Below are 23,236 nucleotides of genomic sequence, written 5' to 3' on the forward strand. Positions count from 1 at the left end.
AAACCTTCCCTTCCAAAACCTTCCCTTCCCTTCTTGTTTTTTACATTGCATTTCTGGTCTCTGTTTATCCTCCTTGGCACAGTTCATCTCCTATTCTGTCATTTCTCTCCTACAGTTATTTTCCACTATGAAACACTTTGTTCCACATGCCCCTCCTATTGCATCTTGCTCTTTCTATATTAGTTTGTTTCCTTATTTACGCTTATATGATGTCTTCTGACTCAGGCTTATTCTGTGCAAGTCACTGAGAAATATGTAAAATTTAATTTTCTGAATTTATGCAACATTTCCCATTTTTTCAGCTTTCTCTTCTATGATGTCTACACAAGGGCTGAGAGGGTTTTATTCTACACTGAGTGAAAACCAGATTAAGCCACTTATCTCCAGGGATTCCATCATTTCTTTAAATGAGGGGAAAAAAGAACATTTGGAACAGAGCTCACATGTGCTTCTTTCAAGTAAAGGCTCCAGGCAAACAGGCCTGCTATGTTTCAGAAGCTCTCCCCAAGGAGAATCAGAATTTGGAAGAAGGCTGGAGCCTCAAGCAGAAAGATGCCTGTAACCCCACCTTCCCCCAGTCATTGGTCATTTCCCTGACCTGTCCTTCCTTCCCCTAGTTTTTCTTTCCCTGACTGATAATTTTAGCTGTGTTCCTTTTTTTTACATCATAAACCCCAATCTCACATTAATATTCTTTCTGTTCCTTAGGTTGACTGTTTGATACATTACTCATACTTCAAAGGGATGAAGACAGACATATAGTTTTACAGTTTTGATGGCTTAACATTGTCCTAAGAAAGCCAGCACTTTGTTTTCTGAGTCACTCTCTCACTGAGGCCTGCTTTACATACCAGGCCTCAGGGAAGAGCATGACAAGTACTCTGTGGATTATTTTCCTACCATTGCTGGAGGCTGCTTTGCTTGCTGCCTATTGAAATACATAAAAGAGAGGCAAGCAGATAAGGTTTTGACATCTCTGATTTGAAGTTTCTTTTAACAAAACTGATTCTATTTTAGTAGTAAGTTATAACCTGGCTAAACAGATAATACTGTGAAGCAATTTTACGCTTTTTAATTTTTCACCTGAAATAAAGAAATAAATTTAATTCCTTTGAACAGTGAGCTTGACAATCCAATAGTTTTTCTGACAGACTAGATACTGTAGGAGAGACACAGCACACTTTTTTTATCTGCAGTAGCTCACCACGGAGGTCACATCTCAAACATAAAAGAAACCTCCTTCTCTGGAGTCAGCATTTACTCCCAAGACTGTTCATAGATTACTAGCTAGAGTTAGGAGAGGCACATGGGTCTATTGGTCTTGAGGCATTTAAAAATCATTTAGAAATAGTACTATGCTGGATTCAAATTACTTGTTCATGATACAGAAATATTAGCTTCAAATGCCATTTCTTCTAACTTTATAATCCAAATATGACACACTATAGTGATAACAGAGTATGGTGCATTCTCACACCTAACATATTTCTGGATTTAAGACCAAAACCTTAGTTACTTAAAGAAGCAGCAGTATAAATTGACCCATTTGAAACAGACTTAGATTGGGATGTCAGTGGGCACAGGGTACCATGCAGGTGAGAGGACTGAAAGTCCACCAGGTCTGACTCCTTCCTTCGCTGCAGTCAACAAAGTTGTTAATCTGCTCAGGATGGTTTCATAGTCAATCTGCCCCGTAGCTTCTGTTTTCTGCCTACTATATGAGATGGATTGAGACTATCTATGTATGTGACCTTCAGATAATAGCATGGACAAAAATAGAAAGCAATGTAAAGAGCTCCTTCTGCTTTGTTTCAGGAAAAATATTCCTAGTATCAACAAAACAAGGATTTGAATACATAGAGATGGAGACTTAACAACATGAGACACAAAAGTGACTCAGTTTCAATTTCTGAAAGGACAGGTAGGGAATGGAAAGTAAAAGAATATTTGTAACTATGCAAAGAACTGTGATTTAAAACAATCAAGTGTTTCTACACATCCAGGGAATAAAAAACCCCCACAACTTGGAGCTGAAAGGAAATAGTTCTAGTGGTTGGTTGCAGTTCTTTATTTCTGATTCATATGTGTATATAACCATACAATGATATTAGATATCCTTGTATTGCTTAATCTATAATTTAAGTCAGCATAGGTATTTTAACAAAAAAAATTGCAACTATTCTTTTATATTTGATCTGAGCGCTCTGATACACATTAGAAAAAATCCATATATAAAAGCTTTTATCTGTGCAACTATACATACTATATTCCTCTTTCAACAAACTACTGATTTAATAATATTCATACATTATTGTTAGTATAATATAGAATTGCGATATCATAACATTAAAAAACTTTCCAAAATATATTAATAAGCAAAGATAATCACACCTTGATCTTGCAATAATTTTTGAACCATTACATTGAGGCCCCATTTTGTTTTAATGTGACATTTCGCTTAAACAAATTCCTTCCATCTCAGGCTGCCACTACCAGTCCACCCACATTAATCAGGTTAATTCATATACAGCTTTGCTGTTTAGTAATTTCATACAAAGCCTTTAGAATTAAATTAATCTCTGAACTGACATCCACCACTAAAATCACAAATCTCTTATACCCACTTAAGTCTCAGACAGTGATTTGTGCTGAAGATCTGCTTTGTGCAGAAGTTTGGCAAAAACTTCTCTCACCTACAGCATAACACAAGTCATTGGGCTCATCCTAGGTGGCCTAAACTACAGGTCTAGAAAAGATGCGATTTCATGCTACTAAATGCTTTTAATAGTTTAGATCCTTGTGAAGCTTAATTAGCATCTGGAAGTCAATACAAATATTAATCTGTACATAAAACATTATCCCCAATGTACTAAGTGACAGCACTTTTATAAGGCAGACACAAGCCAGGATTCAAATATCTGAGAAACGGTGGAAACTACCAGGTCCTAATTTAGGGCAAGGTTATAGAGCAGCAACAATGGTCAGCAGGATTAGGTCCTTCCTCTGAAAATTAACAGGAACTGACAGAGAGATGTGATACACAGCAGACTAGCAAGTATGATAGAGATACCACGCACCACCTGTCAGTACAGAGCAAGGACTGAAGAGGGGCACATATTTCAGTTTTTTATGCTGGGCAATAAGAAAGCCTTCTTTTGCCTTTCTAACAACATTTTCAATTTTCATTGCAATAGCTGAACAACTATGCACACAATGATGGACGCTTGCTTCATTGCTTTCAGGCTATCTTGCAAATACAAGATAGAATCTGACAGAGTCGGAAATGTGCAAACCACAGAACAAAACCATTGAACTTTTAAATGAAGGACAAAAGAGAATTTTCAGTTTAGATCCTACTGAAAAATCAAGGCTCATGCTGTCCTGCCTCTGCTTAAATTTTATTTCCCAAGAAACCTTTTGCTTGTTTTCTCCTTCATTAATAATTCCAGACTGAACACAGGACTAGAGCTAGAGCACACTTAAAAGGTGCAATTTATCTTGAATAGTTATGTCCAAGGACTTATTTACAGACAAAGTAAAGAATCCACAGATGTAATGCTAGGGTATATGAGAATCTTGTGAAGAAAAGAATAATATTTCAGAGAGTATGTAATACTATTATTTGCATTAGGACTTCCCAAAAGGCAGGTGAGTCAGGAGGTTTGAAAAGTGCATGCATGTGTTCATTAGGGAAAGAGAAAGCATTAGTCATATTCTTGACTCTTGTCTTTTTAAAGCAGACAAACAGTATTCACTTGATAATTAATCTGCACTCAATGCAAAAGCATGGTCTGAAAAATTGCAGATATTTTCCAGTAAATATGAGGATTTACCGTAGTGACTTTTATGCCAGTACACAGGACAGCAGCAAACAAGAAATGCTTAGGGCTTTTTTCTTTTTCATGCTTTTACTGCTGTGTACTGTGACACAGACAATAAACTGCATTGTAAGATTTATTTTTACTCATACTTTAACATGTATTCCTAACAAATGACTGTGACTTGCAACTTTAGATTTACATGTTTAACTTTTGGCTGTTAGTAGAAAATACTATGTGACTCATATTCATAGCATTAATAGCCTTTACAATTGGAGACAGAATGTCATTTGAAGGCTCACAACTTAGAAAAAGGGTTCTGGAAAAAGCAGATTTAGAAAACAACAATAAAGTAATGCTCCAAGGATTTTAGAATATATGACAATCATTTACAGGATTAGTTGATTCTTCCTCTGGGAGGTCTATTATTTTTCAGTATATCAGTCTTTTCTCTGACCAAATAAAAAAAGTCATTAGGGTTAAATGAAGATAGAAGGGCTTTTCAGATAGCAAGAAACACATAGAAGCATGAATGCTTTGAGTTGGAAGGGGCTTTAAGAATCACCTAGTTCCAAAACCCTTGCAGCATTGGGCAGGGACATCTTCCACTAGACCAGGTTGCCCAAAGTCCGATCCAACCTGACCTGTCAAATTCAAGGAAGTCCTGCATCATTTCTAGAATTATTTTTAAACAACACAGTTGCTGCTGCTCTGTGACACAAGGAAATTAACATTTATTGTAACAATAACTATTCCACTCAGCTATGCATAAACACTAATATGCTGAAGACAAAAATTAAAAAATCCCCATCCTCATTGACCTGTTCATGAGGCACACTGTTGGTAAAATGGTATCCTTTGAAACAGAAATTGCACGCACACAGAGAAACCAGTGCTAGATGATATAGCTTTCCTAAAGAAAATCATTTCTGAAAAATGACATAAATAACCAGGCCCCAAAATTCTGCTGTCTCCATGGCAATAGGACTGGCCCTTTTGGTCTTCTTGAATTGCTGAATGACATGGAAAAATTATGAACCAAACACAGTTGACCAAATCACTTATTGTACAGCATGGTCGTGAGTGTCTGGGTGATGAAAATCCAAGTGAACCCTCTTCTTCAAATGCCTGGCAGGGATGCTTTTTATTTCAGGGTCATGTCGATGCTATTTATTAAAGACAGAACAACAAAGAACAACAACAACAAAAAATTAATCAGTGCTATGAAGCATGTGACTAGTCTTTTTCCCAATCCTAAGCTCCTGCAAAGTGTTGAGTATCCTCATTTCTCATTTACTTCAATGCAGTGGTGTTCAAAAATTTACACACATCCAGGAAAGTACGCACCTTAATACGTTGCATTACTGTTCTATGGAAATTAATAACTATTTTTCCAGCAATTACAATATGAAGTAGACACCAGATGTGGGAAGATCCAGTGCCGGAATGACACAACAGTGTCACAAGATATATGTGGCCCTAAAAATGTTTCTAAGAGTACAGTTTTGCTATTTAGTGCAAAGCACATGTCATCAAATACTTTAGAAGCATTTGTTAAAGTAAAAAGTTGTCATCATAAACGTTGCCTCAAGACAGAATTTTCCTTAAAGAATACATAACTATTTAAAGTTTCCTTTTTATGTTTATAAAAAAATATTTTATATAAATTGTGTAACAGTTTACTTACAAACTGTTACACAATGCACAGTGTTACTTAACAGTGAATTATTTCATAGGGGTTTTTTTAAGTCATGAGGAAGTGCAAGGAGTTGAACAAAATAGAAGACAAGGGAGCATGACAATAGACAAAAGCCTTCGGTATAGGATGAAAAAGACAACAAAAGCAAACTAAGAGCTGGGCAGACTCCAGAGACATTCCAGCTGAAAGCATACGGAAGAAAAATCTGTGTAAAACTGCTGTTCTCAGTGTGGATGGATTTACACGAGAAATTCTTTTTCCTGAAGAAGTGACACAAGAAATAAGGGATATGATCACAGGAAAATTACTGTCACTTCTGATGACAGATTCATATTTATGCAGAGAAAATAAATGGCAGGAATTAACATTAATTTGGTCTCAACTATATTTATTTTAAATAAATATAAATTCTTCTCTCATATTGCTTTTTGCTGCTCAGCTTATCTTTTGAGAAAAACAGGAAAACTGTTCAAGCCACAAAAAGATCAAAGTCGTAAGTAAATAGTCTTTAACATGTTATTTTCTGTTCCTATACTTTCAAAAGCAGTCCTCATATTGATTCATTACAGAGTAAAACAGCATCCTAGGAAAAAAAAAATGCTCAGAGATATAATGTTAACTGCTCCAGGAATCAGGAATTTAGCTTATGATTCTAACATATGTATCAGATATGAAAATGTGACAGCTTACTAGAATACTGTTTTATTCTTAAAAACCAAAGCTACATTTTATTTATGCATATTTTTGCTACATGTACTTCTAATTATTTGCCTGCTTATCAATACTCATGTTATTGATGGAATCTTACTGAGGAGTCAGGTTTACTATATGATAGTCCCTGAACAACATTCCAGGGTGAGACACCACTATATTTCTACACACCAACCAGATGGGTAGGGATAGCAAAGTCCTCAGTCACTCCTCCCCTGTACACACTGGCCAGGAATATACTCTGCTGCAATAGCTGGTTCTCCTGACATGCTGTTCTAGCAAGGAACTGTTAGCGCTTGTGTGACACACTACAGCTACAAATACTCTCACTGATGAACAGTAAGAGCAGTGCAGGGTTTTTCATTTTCATGCTTCAGTTACAGTATCAGACAGAGGAGCAGCATACCAGAGGACTGACATATTCCCATTTCCAAGGGAAATAGTGCAGCTTTGAAAGGAAAAGATGTAAAGATGCTTGAGGTTTAATCAGGAAAATAACTATGAAAGAAGCTGAGAAGCAGAAAAGCAAAGAGAAGGCAGATGATGAGAGCATGGTCCAGAAATCAAAATAAAATACAAGACTTTTTAATCTCTGAATGAGAATGGCAAGCTTACCTCTTTACTTTTAATTGAGGATAAAGCATGGGACCATCTTCACTCTGATCATGCTGCACTTTTTCTACCTGCTTTTCACATAACTTAACCTGAATATCTTCAGGTTAGGAATTATATCTGTCTCTGCTTGGAAATGGTCAGGGACAATTCAAACACATTTGCAATGCAATACAAATATAATAAGTATTCAGTATACAATATATAAATTATATAAAATATAAATTTAACAAAGCTTCATTGCTTTTTCCTGAATATTACCATAAAAGTATTTAGGTCTCTAAAAAGCTTTATGGAGTCTACCCAGCCTCAGTTCCTAGCAGCATGGCTGTAAAATAATGTTAAACTGCAATGACAGTATTAGGCATAAGTTCTTACTCCTGCTCCACTGAAGTCATTTCTGGATCATTTGAGAGGCAGCTAGTTCTGGATGCAAGGAAAAAGAGGAGTAAACATTTCTTCTGTGGTTTTTTAAATATGACATAAAATTTGAGGATGTAATAACTAACTGTAGTGAATATCTTTTGACAGCACAACACACAAACGTTGTTAAGAATGTAGTGATCTTAGTGATTGCAACACACATTAGTTTGAGTAATAAATTTTTAAGCTATTTCTTTAAGTCAGGGAAGGGAAATGCACTACAGTGACTTCATACATCCAACAGTAACAACAATCAGTGATGCCTCACATGAATATTTAGTTCCCCTTTCACTTGCTATGCTGCAGCCTCTACTATTTTAAATGGAGTAACAAGAAAGCAGCTTTCTTCCAGAGAGTTTTCACCGTCACATATACAATGCATTTGAAAATGTTTGAATAGAAGAGATAGAAGTTGCATTTCAAGGCTAGGTGGGTTTCTTTGTTTAACAAAATATTCAGGTGATATCAAATAACTACTTATGTGAATGCATTGCTTCTGAGGCAGTTTAACTGCCAGAATCAAAAAGCAGTGGCCAGTGATTTGGATATTTCTCTATGGTTGTTTTAAAAACCAGTCTCAGGAGAACAGGAGGAAAATGTGTACTGAAAAAGAAGAAACAGTAGGAAAAAGTACAGCAAAGCAGAAGCTGTAAGAGGAAAATCCTGAAGTGCATAAGTTGAAGGAAAGAGACTGAAAAGAAACTCCAGACCTCAAAATCTTTGGTTATAAAAAACAAAAATGGGAAAATGTTATACTAGAACCAGCAGACACAGGCTCCTTTTCCAGAATCTTTTCTAAAATACACATATGAAGAAAGTGCACTGGATACTTTCTAAGCTCTTCTCAATGAGTCAAGTCCTTCTAGTTAAGGATTTCTTTGGTACCTTATACCATACTGCCTCAGTGTCAAAGCACATAAACTCATAACTCATAAGGAGTTATGAATTTAAAGTATCTGAGCATCAGCTGCCACTGATTTATTAAGTGACCACATACAGTACAATATTATTATCAAGTAGTACAATATTATTATCAAGTATTAATTCCCTGGCCTATTCAGCCAATGCTGGAAAAAAAGGAGAATTTATGTACCTAACTTAACTGAGAATGAGGTACAAGAGCTAGACCTAATTTAGTAAACTGTGAGAAAAAAAAAATTAAAAATAACTACTTTTTTAAAACTGACATAACAGATGAAGGGTAGAAAATGTTTAATGATCCATTTTAATGGAGTAAATAAGTGATTTCAGTCATCCCCATGACTACAGAAACCATAATCAAAAAACAGCAAAAAAGTTTTTTATAGCGTAAGGGTGTGATTCCTTCTTACTGAGACCCAGCAGTACAAAAGAAGGCTGCTTTTAGTGAGAGGGGAAGTCAATTTACAAATATGACAACTTACACAGTAATTGAAACTACAAGCTGATAGTTGTACCAAACATATAGCATACTACTACATTCAAACTATTCCTGTAAAACAAGTAAATATAATGCCAGCATCCAGCTGAAAGCTATCTTACTTAGCTGTTTCTGAAGCTTCCCTCAGCTCTTCGTCCAGTCTGCACGAGTAAAAGTTATTGATACAAAGAAACAGAGAAGCAAGCAGAGCATAAGAGAGAAGCAGAGCAATAGCAGAGCAAAGAACAAGTATAGTACATGCTTCTAAAATAGGAACCCAGTATGATTTAGGGCACACTGATCCTAAAGCTCCTCAGTTCAGTATGATACCATTTATCCCTGTGCTCAACACACCTTAAATTTGTAACTCTTACTGAGATCATTTGGAGGCAGACAGAGAAGCAGCAGGGGTCTGAGGCATGCCTAGTGGACAAAGCTGAAAGCATTTAGTTGCTCTATCAGATAATATTAAACTAGCTGCAGCCTGGGCCAAGTCAAGGACATTTACAGTTCAGTGAGTTTTATTTGCAAGGGAGGCTGATCTCAACAGCTCGAAGGGGAAAGAAAGATTCCACATCATTGCAAGTCCTCTCTCATTCAGCTGTTGAGGTCGCCTGCAGGTGAAAGGCTGTCACACAGATTCACTCTATTATGAGCGGCAGCAGGGGCTAGAAAGCAGGTTTTACCTCATTCTTCTCTTAATACACTTCTCTTCATCATACCTTACAAGATAAGAGTGGACGAAGGAAAAGATGTAAAATATATGATACAGCAAGCATATTGTATCCCACTTCAGTAAAAACTACCGACTAACCACACAACCCAAATACTATGTACTTTCTACATGTGGGATTCCTCTTGAGCACAGGTGGTATATTTGTTCTTGCCAATGGAGCAATTATGAAGCCAAAACATTAAATGTAATTTTCTACAGGAACCTTTCTCAACTTGCAGTAGAAGGGAAACTATCAGCTGAACTCTGCTCTCCTCCCTGTGCTATGGGAATAACCACTCACAGTGTCTTGAATGCACAGAGCCACTAAATCTTGTTATCACAGCATCTTGAAAATGCTTGCCACCAATAGGCACAATTGTCACCTTTTGAGTTCTATCTTTTTCAGCAAAATCATGATCTCTCATCTGGCTGCTGATGACATGAAGTAGGCAGTTCCCTAAAATTTCTTCAGTTTTAAGTACTAAAGTTTATTTGGTACTAATGCTGTGATCTTTTCACCTTTGGTCTGAGAGGTGAATGAACTTCCCCAACACTACAAGGAAGTAAAAATGTGTATAACACAGATGTGTATGCTGCTGCAGCCTAACAGTAAACACAGCAAGGAAACAGACAGAAATTGAGTATCGTGTTAAGGTTTCTATCAAAAGGAACTATAAGAAATTAAAATTTTTATAGGAATCAAAAGAGGGAGGGAGGGAGGGAGGAAGGGAGGGAAGAAGGAAGAGAGGGAGGATGAAAAATTGTTAGGGATGTTAAGACATTATGGACATGTCTTTCTCAGTTGACTAACGGTCTCTGTTCCACATTCTTAGCATCACTCCACCTCTGAAAAAGTTACAGCAGCAAATGAAATTGAGTGAAAGTCTCTATGACCTCTGATTTCACAACTGTAATTTGCTGCTTTCACAAGTGCCATTGCCAGAACTGAGCTTCCCACTTGCTCTCTGGAATTACACCATTAGCTCGATGAAGGAAATTATGTTGCTTTGCAACTAATGTGAGACAGGTATAAAAACTCCTGTCTGGGTCGAAGAGATCTATGACAGCTCCAAAAGCTGTCACTGAAAAACCATAAGGAAAAGACAATCATACTTGTGTATCTGCTCATCAAATTACTTACTAGAACAGAATGTTTCGCTGTTGAAAACCTAAGATATTTGATAAAGAGAACAATTAAAAAAAACCAAACAAATAACATCCCTGAGCAGGATTGTCTATTTAATAGAAACTATATGAAACCCATGAATTTTTCAATCAGTCATGTTTTCTGTCTTGGTATATGATTCCATTTTGTTGTTTTCAGGTCTGAAAAGAAGTCAGTTGGGATGAGCAATAACCATCAACTTCCTACATTTTTTTAATATATACTTTCCTTACTTTACTTTCCTTTTAATAGATACTGCCCTTTAAATGCCTGCATTTAAAAAACTTCTGGACATAAGTGGCAAAAACTGAGAAACTGTCTTTCAGTGGTTCTGGATTTAAACACGAAAATCAACAAGATAAGGGAAGGTGAATGTATGGACTTTCAGTGGTCTCCTATTGAACAGGCTATCTTTTAGTTATTGTTTCAGTTCAAAGCCCTGTATGACTAAAACTTAAAAACACTTTTACTTAAAAAGGTATGGAAAAATATGGCATAGATGATACCCGTGGAAAGGTTAAACTATTCTCCTTCTCCCCAAGGAGTATATCTTTATTGTGTTTTGTGTTTCCATTATACAGTGGCTTCCTGCTTCTGAGTTTGACAGTGTAAAAAAACCAGAAAATACTTTCCTGATAATCTTAAAAATGCTTATGTGTTGTTCCACAAACATTTCAGAGTCTTAAACACTATTATTAGTTTGTGGAAATAGTTTCCATTAGAACAAGTACACGCTTACTGTACATCACTTACTTGACAATACTGTCTGGTATTTGCACATATTCCATTGGAATCATCTCATGAAGCTCTGCCAATGTGTTGACATACTGTATCTTACTGCTGAACTTAGAGCTGAAACACAGAAAAAACCGTATTAATTGACTTTGTCCCCCAATCCTTTATGACATATTAAAAATAAATGAAGGCATGTATTAAATAATTAAGCACTTTGATATTCATATTTCAATTACAGAGCTCAGCTAATCATGAGCCTACCTGAATTCTAGTGAGGCTGAAATTGAGTCTAGACCTTTGGCTGTTCCTTTCTTAGGCTGAATCACAGTATTTAGGACATTATAAATTGTAATGCCTACCTGCTAGACAATGCAATTAGCTTTACAGTTTGAAGGAGATGTGTTAAAATTCTGAAAAGAATCTCTTAGAGAATACTTACATGTAAAAAGAGATGGGAAGCATTCACTTAACATGATCATAATCATCACGATGGTTAACAAGTGATCATGATGACTTAGCATTTCTATTTTACACTGATTCTCAGTCAAATATAATAAAACTGAACTTCCTCATTTGTTCAGACAAGTACAGATATGATTGTGTCTATTCTTACTGCAGAGCCTTCTTATGATGAAATACCTTTTTTATTTCAGTTGTGCTAAATGACTCATTTATTGTGGTTGAAAAATGATCAGTTGGAAAAAGGCTAAATTGTCCACAAAACACACTTAAAAACATAAGGCTATTCACTTGGCTAACCTAAGTTATTTGATATGTATGAGGTTATGAGAAGTCCATCTCATTTGGCTCATAAAGCAAGGCACGCACACTGGAGCAGACCAGTGGTCACATTTAGCATGCAAGCATCACTCACAATCGACCAGTCAAAGCATGATAACACACAGGTAATTCTTAGCATTTTATTCAAAATGTTAATCATAGACTCCAGCATCAGAACTGCCACCTAAAGTAACTTGGCAAGCTGCAAGCCAATCAGAAGCTTCTAAAGATGGGGGAGCAGGGCAGATTTAAAAAAAATCTTTCAAAGGTTATTTTTTCCCCTTGAGGATTCTCTTGGGCCCACTTACTCCACTACAGTGACTGACTTCTAAGTAATTCCTTCATGTAGAAGTCAGTTTATGGGCCAAAGTAAGTCCTTGTTTCTTTCAGACTTTAGGGAAAACATGCTGCTAATAGTAGTAACTTCCTATTATTTAAATACTTCCATCAAGTGACAAATACGTTTCACAGACACTTATTTTATTAGAAATCTAATTCCTTACCTAACACAGCTCAAATGATTTTTGGTGTGAGCATCTGGTCCTAAGAGAGTACCTAGGATCTCTCTCTGCTACCTCTAATTCTTTCATTCTGTTTTTTCAGACAACTGTTTGTAAGTCAAGATGAGTCCCAGACTCCACCAAATTTGCTTGACAGTTTTTGAGGTAAAATTGAGATAGACTTGAGATTAGCACACCTTCAGTGACTTGACTGTCTCTTGCCATTCTGATGTCTTTCAGGTTCTTAATTTCTACTGTTTTGTTCTGCATCTCAGCTGAAATACAATTAAAATAATGTTGCTCACCTTTAGCTATCTCCATGAAATCTCTGCTTGCCTTGTGACCAACATTTCTTACTCCAAAATTCCCACTGTGCCTGTCAGTAAACAGCTTGGGGCTAGCAAACTAAGTTATAGCCATTGGGCTTCAAACTAATCAAGTTTCTATCTCCTTAACGCTGCTTATTACTGAATTGACTCTCACTTTTCACGCCTCAGGGAGTTGTTTACTCAGCTTTCTCATAAGGTTCTTTTGTCCTCAGTAAGGGTTCAAACATCTCATGTCATTTTTACAAGTCACACTGGTCATGTGTCCTGCCCACCTTTTTCACCTCTCATTTGTTCTTCATTTTCATCTTGCACAGAGACTCAGTTGTCTACTTGGCTGAAATGGAGAGTTTTAACTGGTCTCTAGAACCATGTAGTTCAAGACTCAGCAATTCAGTACATTACACAACAACCAGTGAAGAATCAATTGGATATTGCCCCTACTATGGGAGAAACTCTTAAGGCCATACAGCAGGTGAAAACTGGCAAGGCAGCTGGGGTTGATGGAATTCCACCTGAAATCTGGGAGTATGGGGGCCTTGCACTCCATGCTAAATTCCACAAGTTTGTGGTGTGCTGTTGGGAACTAGGTGAACTCCCATCAGACCTTTGTGATGCAGTCATCATCACTTTGTATAAGAAGAAAGGAGATAAATCAGACTGCTCAAATTACCATGGTATTACTCTGCTCTCCATTGCTGGCAAAATCCTGGCAAGAATACTTTTGAACAGACTAATACCCACTATAGCAGAAGAACTTCTTCCTGAAAGCCACTGTGGTTTCAGAGCCAACAGGAGTACCACAGACATGGTATTTGTTCTCAGACAACTGCAAGAGAAGTGTAGGGAACAGAACAAAGATCTCTATGTAACCTTTGTTGATCTTAACAAAAGCTTTCGATACTGTGAGCAGAAAAGGTCTGTAGCAGATTTTGGAACATTTAGGATGTCCCCCCAAGTTCCTTAAAATGATCGTCTCACTTCATGAGGATCAGTATGGCCAAGTCAGATATGGTGATGCACTTTCTGAGCCCTTTCTAATAACCAATGGTGTGAAACAAGGTTGCATTCTTGCACCAACCCTATTCACAATCTTCTTCTGCATGATGCTCCAAAGGGCCACGGCAGACCTTGATGAAGAAAATGGTATCTACATTTGATATTGTACCGATGGAAGCCTATTCAACCCAAGGCGACTGAAGGCCCATACTAAGACCTTAAACCATCTTGCCCAGGAGCTGCTTTACGTTGACACCACCGCCCTCGTCACTCACACAGAAGCAGCTCTGCAGCGTTTAACATCCTGCTTTGCAGACACTGCTGAGCTTTTTGAGCTGGAAGTCAGCCTGAAGAAGACAGAAGTTTTCTATCAGCCTGCACCTCAGGAAGTCTTCCATCATCCCCATATCACCATTGGTGAATCAGAGCTCAAATCAGTCCAGCAGTTTAATTACCTAGGTAGCCTCATCTCCTCGGAAGGTAAGATTGATGGAGAGATAGACAACAGGTTAGCAAAGGCAAATAGAGCTTTCGGAAGCCTCTATAAAAGAGTCTGGCGAAATAAACATCTGAAGAAAAGTACAAAGATCAGTGTTTACAGAGCCATTGTGCTGTCTACTCTCTTATACGGGTCCGAATCACAGCTCATCTACCGCCACCACCTGCGACTCCTAGAATGCTTCCATTAATGCTGTCCCCGTACAATCCTGAACATCCACTGGTCAGATTATGTAACTAACATGTCTGTTCTAGAACAGGCAGCACTTGTGAGTATAGAGGCCATGTTGCTGAGAATACAGCTGCATTGGGCAGGGCACGTATCAAGGATGAAGGACCACCGCCTCCCCAAGATCGTGCTCTATGGTGAACTTGTGGCCACCGGCTGCCACAAGAGAGGAGCCCCAAAGAGAAGATACAAGGACTCCCTGAAGCAACATTTCAGCCTTGGCCACATTGATTTTCATTGCTGGTCTACTCTGGCCTCCAATCGGGAGGTCTGGAGACACACCATCTATAACACTGCTGCCTCTTTTGAGAACGCACGCAGGATCACCGTCGAAGAGAAAAGACAGTGCAGAAAGAATCGTGCCCTGACGATACCATCCAAGGAGTCTTTCTGCTGTGCCTTTTGCAATCAATCTTGTCTATCTTGCATTGGCCTCTTTAGCCACCAGCGTGCCTGTAACAATTGTGGGTAGAGCCCTTCTCGAATCTTCATTCACAAAGCCTGGCCATGACATGAGTATCTATAGTTTTGTACCACTAATTTGCTTTGCCGAACTATTTAGAGCAAACATTTTCTCCTGTTTGTCAATGAGAAACCTGTAATCACTGCTGCTCAGTATAATCATTTTGAATAAAAGACCAATGAATCATAATTACTATTGATAATTCCAAGTATTGTTTTTCTGTTACTCTGGTATTTTGAATTGACACTTTCTCCTCGGTATTAAAGATACCACATCTGAAAGAAGAAGCTCCATTATACACTTTGGTAGTGATAGGAGAAATCACGTTTCCCCATCCAAATGTTACCCTGTGAGGCCAGAGTACTCTGTGACAGACTCCTCCAGTGTCTTCATCTGCAGTCTGGGAGCAGAACTCTCTGAGATCTGTCATGACGTATGTCATTCACTGTGTGGCTTCAGTAGAAGATGCTCCTTCTCTTGCCTGAAGCATCTCCTTACACCTGTCAGTCTGCTCTCAGGATTTTGACTGCATACTTCCCTATCTGCTTCAGCAATTTGTGAGGTCTTCAAAGTCAGTAACAAATTTTTCTGCCTTTTTACTAATCAAAGCATATTTTTTGGAACCAGAACTCCTACGCATTTAAACACAACAGGTTGCAGGCAGTCCTCTAGTATGAGTAGCAACTGATGTTTAAAAACCAAGAACTGTAGCTTAATATGGTCCTATAGCCAGGATTTTTTATATAAGGTGATTTTCATTACATGCAGTCCCCTTTTCTACATGCCTTTGAGCTGGGCTCCAAACAAGACAATTTCAAGAGACTGAATTCCCAGTTCTCCATAGGCAGCGTACAAAACCATCCCTATGCTGTCTGCAACTAGATACTTATTTAAATCACTTTTTTCCCCCCACTCACTTTAGGAAACTGAACTGTCAAAATCCAAACATAAGCTATAAAATGAGCACTCTTCAATGAAAGATTAACAGCTATGCTTGATGATGTAGGGCACTTACGTTCTTAGGGACATAGAAAATCACTGGTATTCATTACATACCTTATAAAAGGTCGTGTCACAGCCAGAATTGTCCTGATAAACCATGATGGATGAACAATTATAAATGATTTCAGATTCTTCCGTAATCTAAGTAAAAAAGCAATGGTTTCTTAAAAACAACAGAAAACCCCACAAAAGATACAGAAAGATCATATACAGTGAACACTGGCATACAGGGGAGTAACAGAAATGGACAGTGTTTAAAATAATGGATTAAGGAAAATATTACTGACCGTCGATCAATCATCTGGTAACATTTTTTCATCCAACCCAATCCAGGCATCCTCCTTCTTGGTGTTGCTCCATTCAAGTAGACAATCATATAGTCTTCAGCTACCATCAGCTCCAAGGTACTGATTACATAGCTGGTAAAAGTACACATGTCAGTGAGCACAAACTGTACATTATCTGCTTAAGCCCAAACTAAATCAATCTACTAGGAATAAATCAAGGCAGACTAAGCAATTTATTACAAGAAAAGCTTTTCTTTTCCTTTAAACCGAAGCAAACATTTAGCACTGGTCACCGTGGTACCTGTAGATGTATAACTAGAAAACCAGTCTTACCTCTGTCTTCAAAAATATGTAGTTTCCTTACAAAAATACTGTTTCTTAGTGAGTTTTCAAATCTCACTAGTGACTTTGCTGTTTCTTAAAAAGACATTAAATCACAAGATTTTGCGAGGGAGAACATGGCAGGACCATGTGAAGCCCTAAGAACTTCTAAAATTAACTACTGAGAAACTTCTATTCACTATTCTAATCATCAAGGTTCATGAAGTTTGTTCAACGCAAAAATAAAAAGTGTCAGGAGAAGACAGGGGTGAACTTGTTTAAAATTTTTGTGATCCTCACACTACTGCTACCGAGCCTGTGACTGCAAACTACAAACACTTTGAAACTCGAGGCTAATAAAACTTGTCCATCAACCTGACTTCTGATGGGAGAGATCACTCCATGACATAACTTCATTTTGTGAGCAAAACACTCGAAAAGCTCATTCATCCTACCCAGAAGAGCACACTACTCAGTCAAATGGGAGGACAATTTTAAATTCTTGTCTGTGTGCAGATGCTCCATTCAGTAGTCCCTACCTCATTTGGCAGCTGATCATCACAGGAATATTCAAATTGTTTTCTCTACTAAGCAGCCTCAAGGCATGCCTCTGTAAAAACTCGAATGAAAAACCACAAGTCACACCTTAAAAACCTGAATGCCTGAGTGCATTCACTACAAAAGGCAGTTCTATCCCTGAGCACAATGGCACCTTTCACATGTGTGTGGGAATGTTCACGATCTAATCTGACCCTGAAATTCCTTAGGATGCAATGTCTTTAAAAGAATTGTAGGAAATCTAGTTCTGACCAAAGAGAGTGATATTTTACCTGGGCATAAAGTAGGCAGCCATTAAGTAGACCAGTTCCATGCATTTGATAAATCCCATCTAAATCACTACTCACTCAATGCATTTCAATGCTCTTTCTTACCTTGCAGTTGTGCATTCCCTGCTTTTGCCTGATACTTGTAAAGGCTCATGTCTAACAGTGAAATAGCAAAGCAAGGATTGCATGGAGATTTTGATGCATAAAGCTTAATTTAACTGAACCTACTGACTACCTGACAAGTTACGAAATTAGCCCTTCTCACAGGGCACAGCATCTAGTGCTTTAAAGGCATTGAACCGTACAGAAGTATGTGTAAGTACTTACCAAAACAGTCTGAAAAATAAGTGTGTTTACTAAGGGCAAAGGGAATTGTGAATATTATGAATAATGAGTTATAATAAGAACAATCATAAAGGACTATTATGGCAAAAAAGAATCTCTGCTAGTTTTTCAGTCAGATCTCACTTATCTCACATACTTTCATTCAACAGCTCTTATACAATTTAGGTTGTGTTAGACCATTTGCCATTTTAAGGATGCTGAGCTTCCTTGCAAACTTTACCTATCTAGCAATTTCTTATTATTTGATAATAATGGCAATTTCTTTATTATTTGAAAAGGTGGACAGAATTTTTCTCATTGACTAGAACAAATTCCTCGCTCTGCAAGCAAAGCAATGGTTTTGTTTTCAAAGTGTGATTTTTCAAGTTGAGATTCTTCTAAAAAATTTTTAATCTGTTGACTGTGTCAGGCAGCCACAAATTAAACAGCAGAATTTTTTGTGCGGTTCTTCATTATCTAGAAGGACTGCTCTAGAAGATGTCTCAAGCGTTTTGGCCAAACTCCATCCTTCAAAAACAGTTTTACAGGAGTAGTCAAGATAACAAACAGGAACAAGATAATGGGAAATGTGAAAGGAATCCAGATGGGAAAGTAACTGCAAAACTTGGCAGCAACTGAGGACACTTATTAATCAGAAACTAGAGGTGGCCTATACATTGCACGTACATTATTATCCACCAGAAATATGCTGTATTAAAAATGGAAAGAGATTCAGTGATTTGCAGGTCTCTCCAGATTGCTATATAATTCAATAGTAAAGAATTAACAAATGTTTAAATATATGAGTTATTGCACATTTAGTAAACTGCTGCAATCCCTCTACTTCTATGCAATTAAAAGGCCTACAATTGGAAGAAAGGGGTGAACTAATTTTCCCTTTTCTTGTTGCCTCAGAGAGAGCCAAGAGATAAGCCTTAAAATAAGCTGAAGGTTCACAGAAAACCTGAACACTCTCTTATACTACTACTCCAGAGAAAGTTATTTTAAAACTGACTTTGGCAGTAACCTCAAGCCATGTGGAAAAGGCTCTTAGGGCTTTCTCTGCAAAGTCCATTTACCACCAGCTCTATCTGGACAAGGGTCTTGGGTGAAGACAAAGAAGAACTATTGAATGCCAGTCACAGTTTCTCAGCTTTGTTCCTTACTTATCAAGTTGCAACCACTGTAGTAATTCCTGCCTACCTTTTAAATCACTGGGCATTGTGTATATCAGTTATCAGATATAGATTACATGGGACTCTTAGAGGCTCTACCAGGCAAATGATAGCAGTTGTTCTGACCAGGAACTAAAGCACCCATTCTTGTTTTTCACTCATAAAGACAATGTTAAAGGCATTGGCTATCACCAAGTGCATCTTCAAGGACTGGAATTTTAAGGAGACTTTGGTCTGTGCTCTAGTGCCCTGTAAGCTGCAAATGGCAAAGGCCAGGTCTCCTGCTGGCTTTAGAAATGACTTACTGGGTTTTAGCACACAAAACACTGGACAGATTGGTTTTTTTAACAGCTGTAAGTGGAAGTAGCTGGAGATACTTGAGGGTAGTGCTGCCTTCCCAATTTTTGGCTGCCAAAACAAATTGCTATTAGGAGTAATTTTCCTGTGATAAATTTGGGTTTTTGTGGCCAAATTTGTGTCCTGCCCAACTGGCCCCTGCCACTTCTAGATGAAGCAGAAGCAGCCGGAGTCAGGAAACATACTTAGAGCTGTTTGTGTCAGTAACTGCCATTTATCCTGTATTTTAAAAACAAGTGTCAAAAAATGGCCCTGTGACTTCTGAACACAGCACAGCATATATTAAAAATATATACAGTGATACATCATGATAATATACAATCAACAACACATAGTGAAAAACAGTCTGGTGGTGTAAGCCCTGCTGATTGTTCTCAGCGAGAGATGGAAATCACTAGTGAAACAGTGCAAAGACTGTAGTCCCAAGGAGTTGAAGATACTGCATTCCTTGACATTTAGGGAAATACTATAGTCAGATTTGGTACTGACAAATACATCTTAATTTTGGAGGGTGAATAGGTAAAAAATAACAAAATAATACTCCAATGAGAAGTTTATCTAAAACTACTGTTTTCCTTGTCATTCAGATCACTCCACTTCTAGTGACCAAAATTACCTCTTAATTAAAGACAGGTTACCTCTCATAGCATAATTATGAGTACTAACTCAAAAGACTCTGCTACATTGCTTACGTATCACTCACAGGAAAAGGTTTTCCATGACATAGTTGTAATCAGTTCGACTGCTGTCTGGCAAGAAGCATGCTGCAAACACAATGATAGCATTCAGACCATCACCGTAATATCCTGTGGAAAAAAACGAAAAGGCATTTTTATCTTTGTCAAAGGCTTTTAACAGAATAAATTTAAAAAGAAATCTCAGAGTCCTGTAATAGAGCTACTGTGTCTAATGCTGAAGCAGACTGAAAATGTATGAACTATCATCAAGTCATAAGGACGTATGAGAGTCAGTTGAATTCTCAAAAAACACACTTAGCACAACTATTAGTAAACTTTTTATAGAGACCAGCAAAAACACCTTCTAAGGCTTCTACTTAAGGTTCATTGCATCTCTGTGGCAATTATGTGCTGAATGCTCACCTCAGATTGAGCAATAAGGAGCTAAAGAAAATCTCCTACATTTGCTGTCTTGCGTTGTTTGAATGATGTTTCACAAAGTCTTCCAGTCCAATATCAGTTGGTTTGTGCAGCTCCAATGGCTTTAGGATATTACAATTATGACTCCATACCACTATACCTTAAGAGGTCCTGGGGACCAGTTAAATCCTTTCTCGCAAGTTTTGTGTAAATTACTTTTTTATTGGACACTCCAATCATCCAATACTGGCATTCTCTGGGCTGCACCACTGCCTAATAACAGCTGTAAACCCTCAAAGCTGTAGCACTACCATTCTGGGGTCCAGGATGTTGCTTGTTACCCAAAATAAAATATTTTCTTCTTGTGATGGATTAATGATGGTTAGTCTTCTCCACAATCCTGTATTACTAATGATAAATAAAAAATACTCCTGCATTTCAGTTTTAAGTTTTGCTTAAAGGATACATGCAATCAGGAGGGAATTTATAAAGATGCTGTAGAAATGGTTGTAAATAGATAGCACTAATGATGCAGAGAGACAAAGCTGGATATACTCAGAGAACAACTCAAAAGCTTTTCAAAAGAATCTAGAAGAAACTGACCATGACGGGGAGATGATAATGTTTGTGAAGGAAGGAAACTTTCATTTCCCTCAGAGACAGAAACACATTCCTGACAAAAATTAAAGGATAATACCACGACTTAAACAACCCTTCTAAAAGGAGATTTTAAGACTTCCACAGTGCTTTTTTGATACCAGAGGACAGCATCTAAGTCTAACTAAAATGCTGATGGAACTCCAGTCCTGTTTTTGGCACAAATTACTGTTTCAGATAGATTATTATGGAATTGTGCTGTGTTTGGCTGGGATACACTTAGTTTTCTTCACGGTGGCTAATACAGGGCTATGTTTTGGATTTGCACTGAAAACAGTGTTGATAATATAGAAATGTTTTTGTTATTGCTCAGCAGTGCTTGCACAGAGCCAAGGCCTTTTTCACTTCTTGTACTGCTCTCCCCCTCAATGAGTAGGCTGAGGGTGCATAAGAAGTTGGGAGGGGACACTGCCAGGACAGCTGACCCCAATGGACCCAAGGGATATTCTATACCATATGGCATGATGCTCAGCATACAGAGCCATGGGGAGAAGAATGAAGGGGGGAAGTTGGGAGTGATGGTGTTTGTCTTCCCAAGTCACTGCTACTCACAATGGAGCTCTGCTTTCCCGGCGATGGGAAGCAGTGAATGAATTCCTTGTTTTGATTTGCTGGAGTGCACAGCTTTTGCTTTACCTATTAAACTGTCCTTATCTCAACCCATAAACTTATTCACTCTTACCCTTCTGATTCACCATAGGGAGGAGTGAGTGAGTGAGTGAGTGAGTGAGTGAGTGAGTGAGTGGCTGTGTGGGGCTTGGTTGCCAGCTGGGATTAAACAACAACAGGAATAAAGCAGTATTTCTTTCCTCCACAGGTTTCAAATAGGGAGGACATTTCTTTCCTTCCATAAAATTAAAAGAAAACTTTAAAAGATTTTATATCATGCTGCCATAAAGTAATCTGCCCACCTGGCACAGGAGTTTGATAGCAAGAGCACATTGTGGCAGGTGTGCCCACTAAAATACACGGAACAGTCCAAAGTTCATGGAAAGCAAAATGATTACATGCAGATGCTAACTAACAACCCATGGAAGAAAAACTCACAGATAAGTCTAAACCACTTTTCCTCACACATGCTTGAAGAGAAGGAATGTTCATCCAAGGGAGAAGTGCATTTTAATTCACCACTAGAAGGCAGTAAATGCCATTTGCCCAAATTGTCAGCCTAAGCAAAGAGAAATATGTTGAAGACAACCTCATGCCTACACTGCCAAGTCTACTCTCCCCTTTCCTATTTTGTGGCTACCACATAAATTCTGCATTTGCTGTTATCTGTCATTTGTCAGGGAGGAATATTCAGTAGACCATCAAATCATCAAGATCGCTTGACTTCCAATTAACTAATTTTAGTCAGAATCTATTATTAATCTTGAGGTTAAAGAAAAGATTCCTGGCCCTCTAAACACTCCACTAAAGTATTGCCAAGTGAACTTCATACAGAATACGCCTAGTTGCCATAATGCAGAAACTGTTAGAGCTGTGCAAAGTCTTCCCACAATCCATGCAACAAAATTATTTTGGTTTCCACATCTCCAGTTTTCCACTTCATTTAATCCAGTCCTTAACCTACTTTGATTTGGCTAGATATGAGGCAAAATTTCCAATTTAGGCACCGGCAGACTGAAACTTATTGTTCTATCTCACACTGTTTGTCTAATGGCTAACTCCCTTTCAAAAGTAAAGGAAACTTAATGCTCTTTATCTTAGATTTGAGTGATCTAACAAAACAAGGTGTCAGATACATAAAATTTGAATTCAAATTATTTCATACTGAGAGTTGAACTGAGTTACCTAGACTCCCATTGATAACTGTGCATTATTATGTACTTCACAATTGCCATCAGAGATGTCTGCCAGAGCTACTTATTCACTCGCTAAAATGGACTAGTATTTATTCTTCACAAATGCTGATATACACATATACATCAGCATCTACTAGGAAACAGTTTTCACCACAAATGTATATTGACTAGTTTACAGCATAAAAAAATATATAAACACAATTAGCAAGGCCCCAAAGTATTTTGTGTTTGTTTCCTAAATTATGCCATCTGTGTCTGTTTGCTAAACTGTGTCTGAGGTGTCATCATATTCATAAATCTTTGATGGTGGTG

At 37.8% G+C, this 23,236-nt stretch overlaps 1 protein-coding gene across 9 annotated transcripts in view; it reads right to left on the reverse strand.

The window, feature by feature from the left end:
- Window positions 1-2,041: 2,041 nt before the first annotated feature.
- PRUNE2 (prune homolog 2 with BCH domain) overlaps window positions 2,042-23,236 on the reverse strand; it is a 110,708-nt gene continuing 89,513 nt past the window's right edge. For 3 of the 9 annotated variants that reach the window (XM_029962907.1, XM_029962906.1, XM_029962910.1), the window contains 8 exons: window positions 20,069-20,171; window positions 16,362-16,493; window positions 16,129-16,215; window positions 11,296-11,394; window positions 9,349-9,384; window positions 8,785-8,823; window positions 7,219-7,266; window positions 2,042-4,984 (listed from right to left, as the gene is read on the reverse strand). In XM_029962907.1, coding sequence (XP_029818767.1) covers window positions 4,963-4,984; window positions 7,219-7,266; window positions 8,785-8,823; window positions 9,349-9,384; window positions 11,296-11,394; window positions 16,129-16,215; window positions 16,362-16,493; window positions 20,069-20,171 — 566 coding nt within the window. In that variant the 3' untranslated portion in view covers window positions 2,042-4,962. Of the gene's footprint in view, window positions 4,985-7,218; window positions 7,267-8,784; window positions 8,824-9,348; window positions 9,385-9,437; window positions 10,704-11,295; window positions 11,395-16,128; window positions 16,216-16,361; window positions 16,494-20,068; window positions 20,172-23,236 lie in introns of those variants that run through there. The other 6 variants (XM_029962911.1, XM_018080972.2, XM_018080974.2 and 3 more) reach the window with 5 other exon arrangements.

Source organism: Manacus vitellinus, unplaced genomic scaffold (assembly GCF_001715985.3).
Source record: "Manacus vitellinus isolate BGI_N305 unplaced genomic scaffold, ASM171598v3 scaffold_50_pilon, whole genome shotgun sequence".
NCBI lineage: Eukaryota > Metazoa > Chordata > Aves > Passeriformes > Pipridae > Manacus > Manacus vitellinus.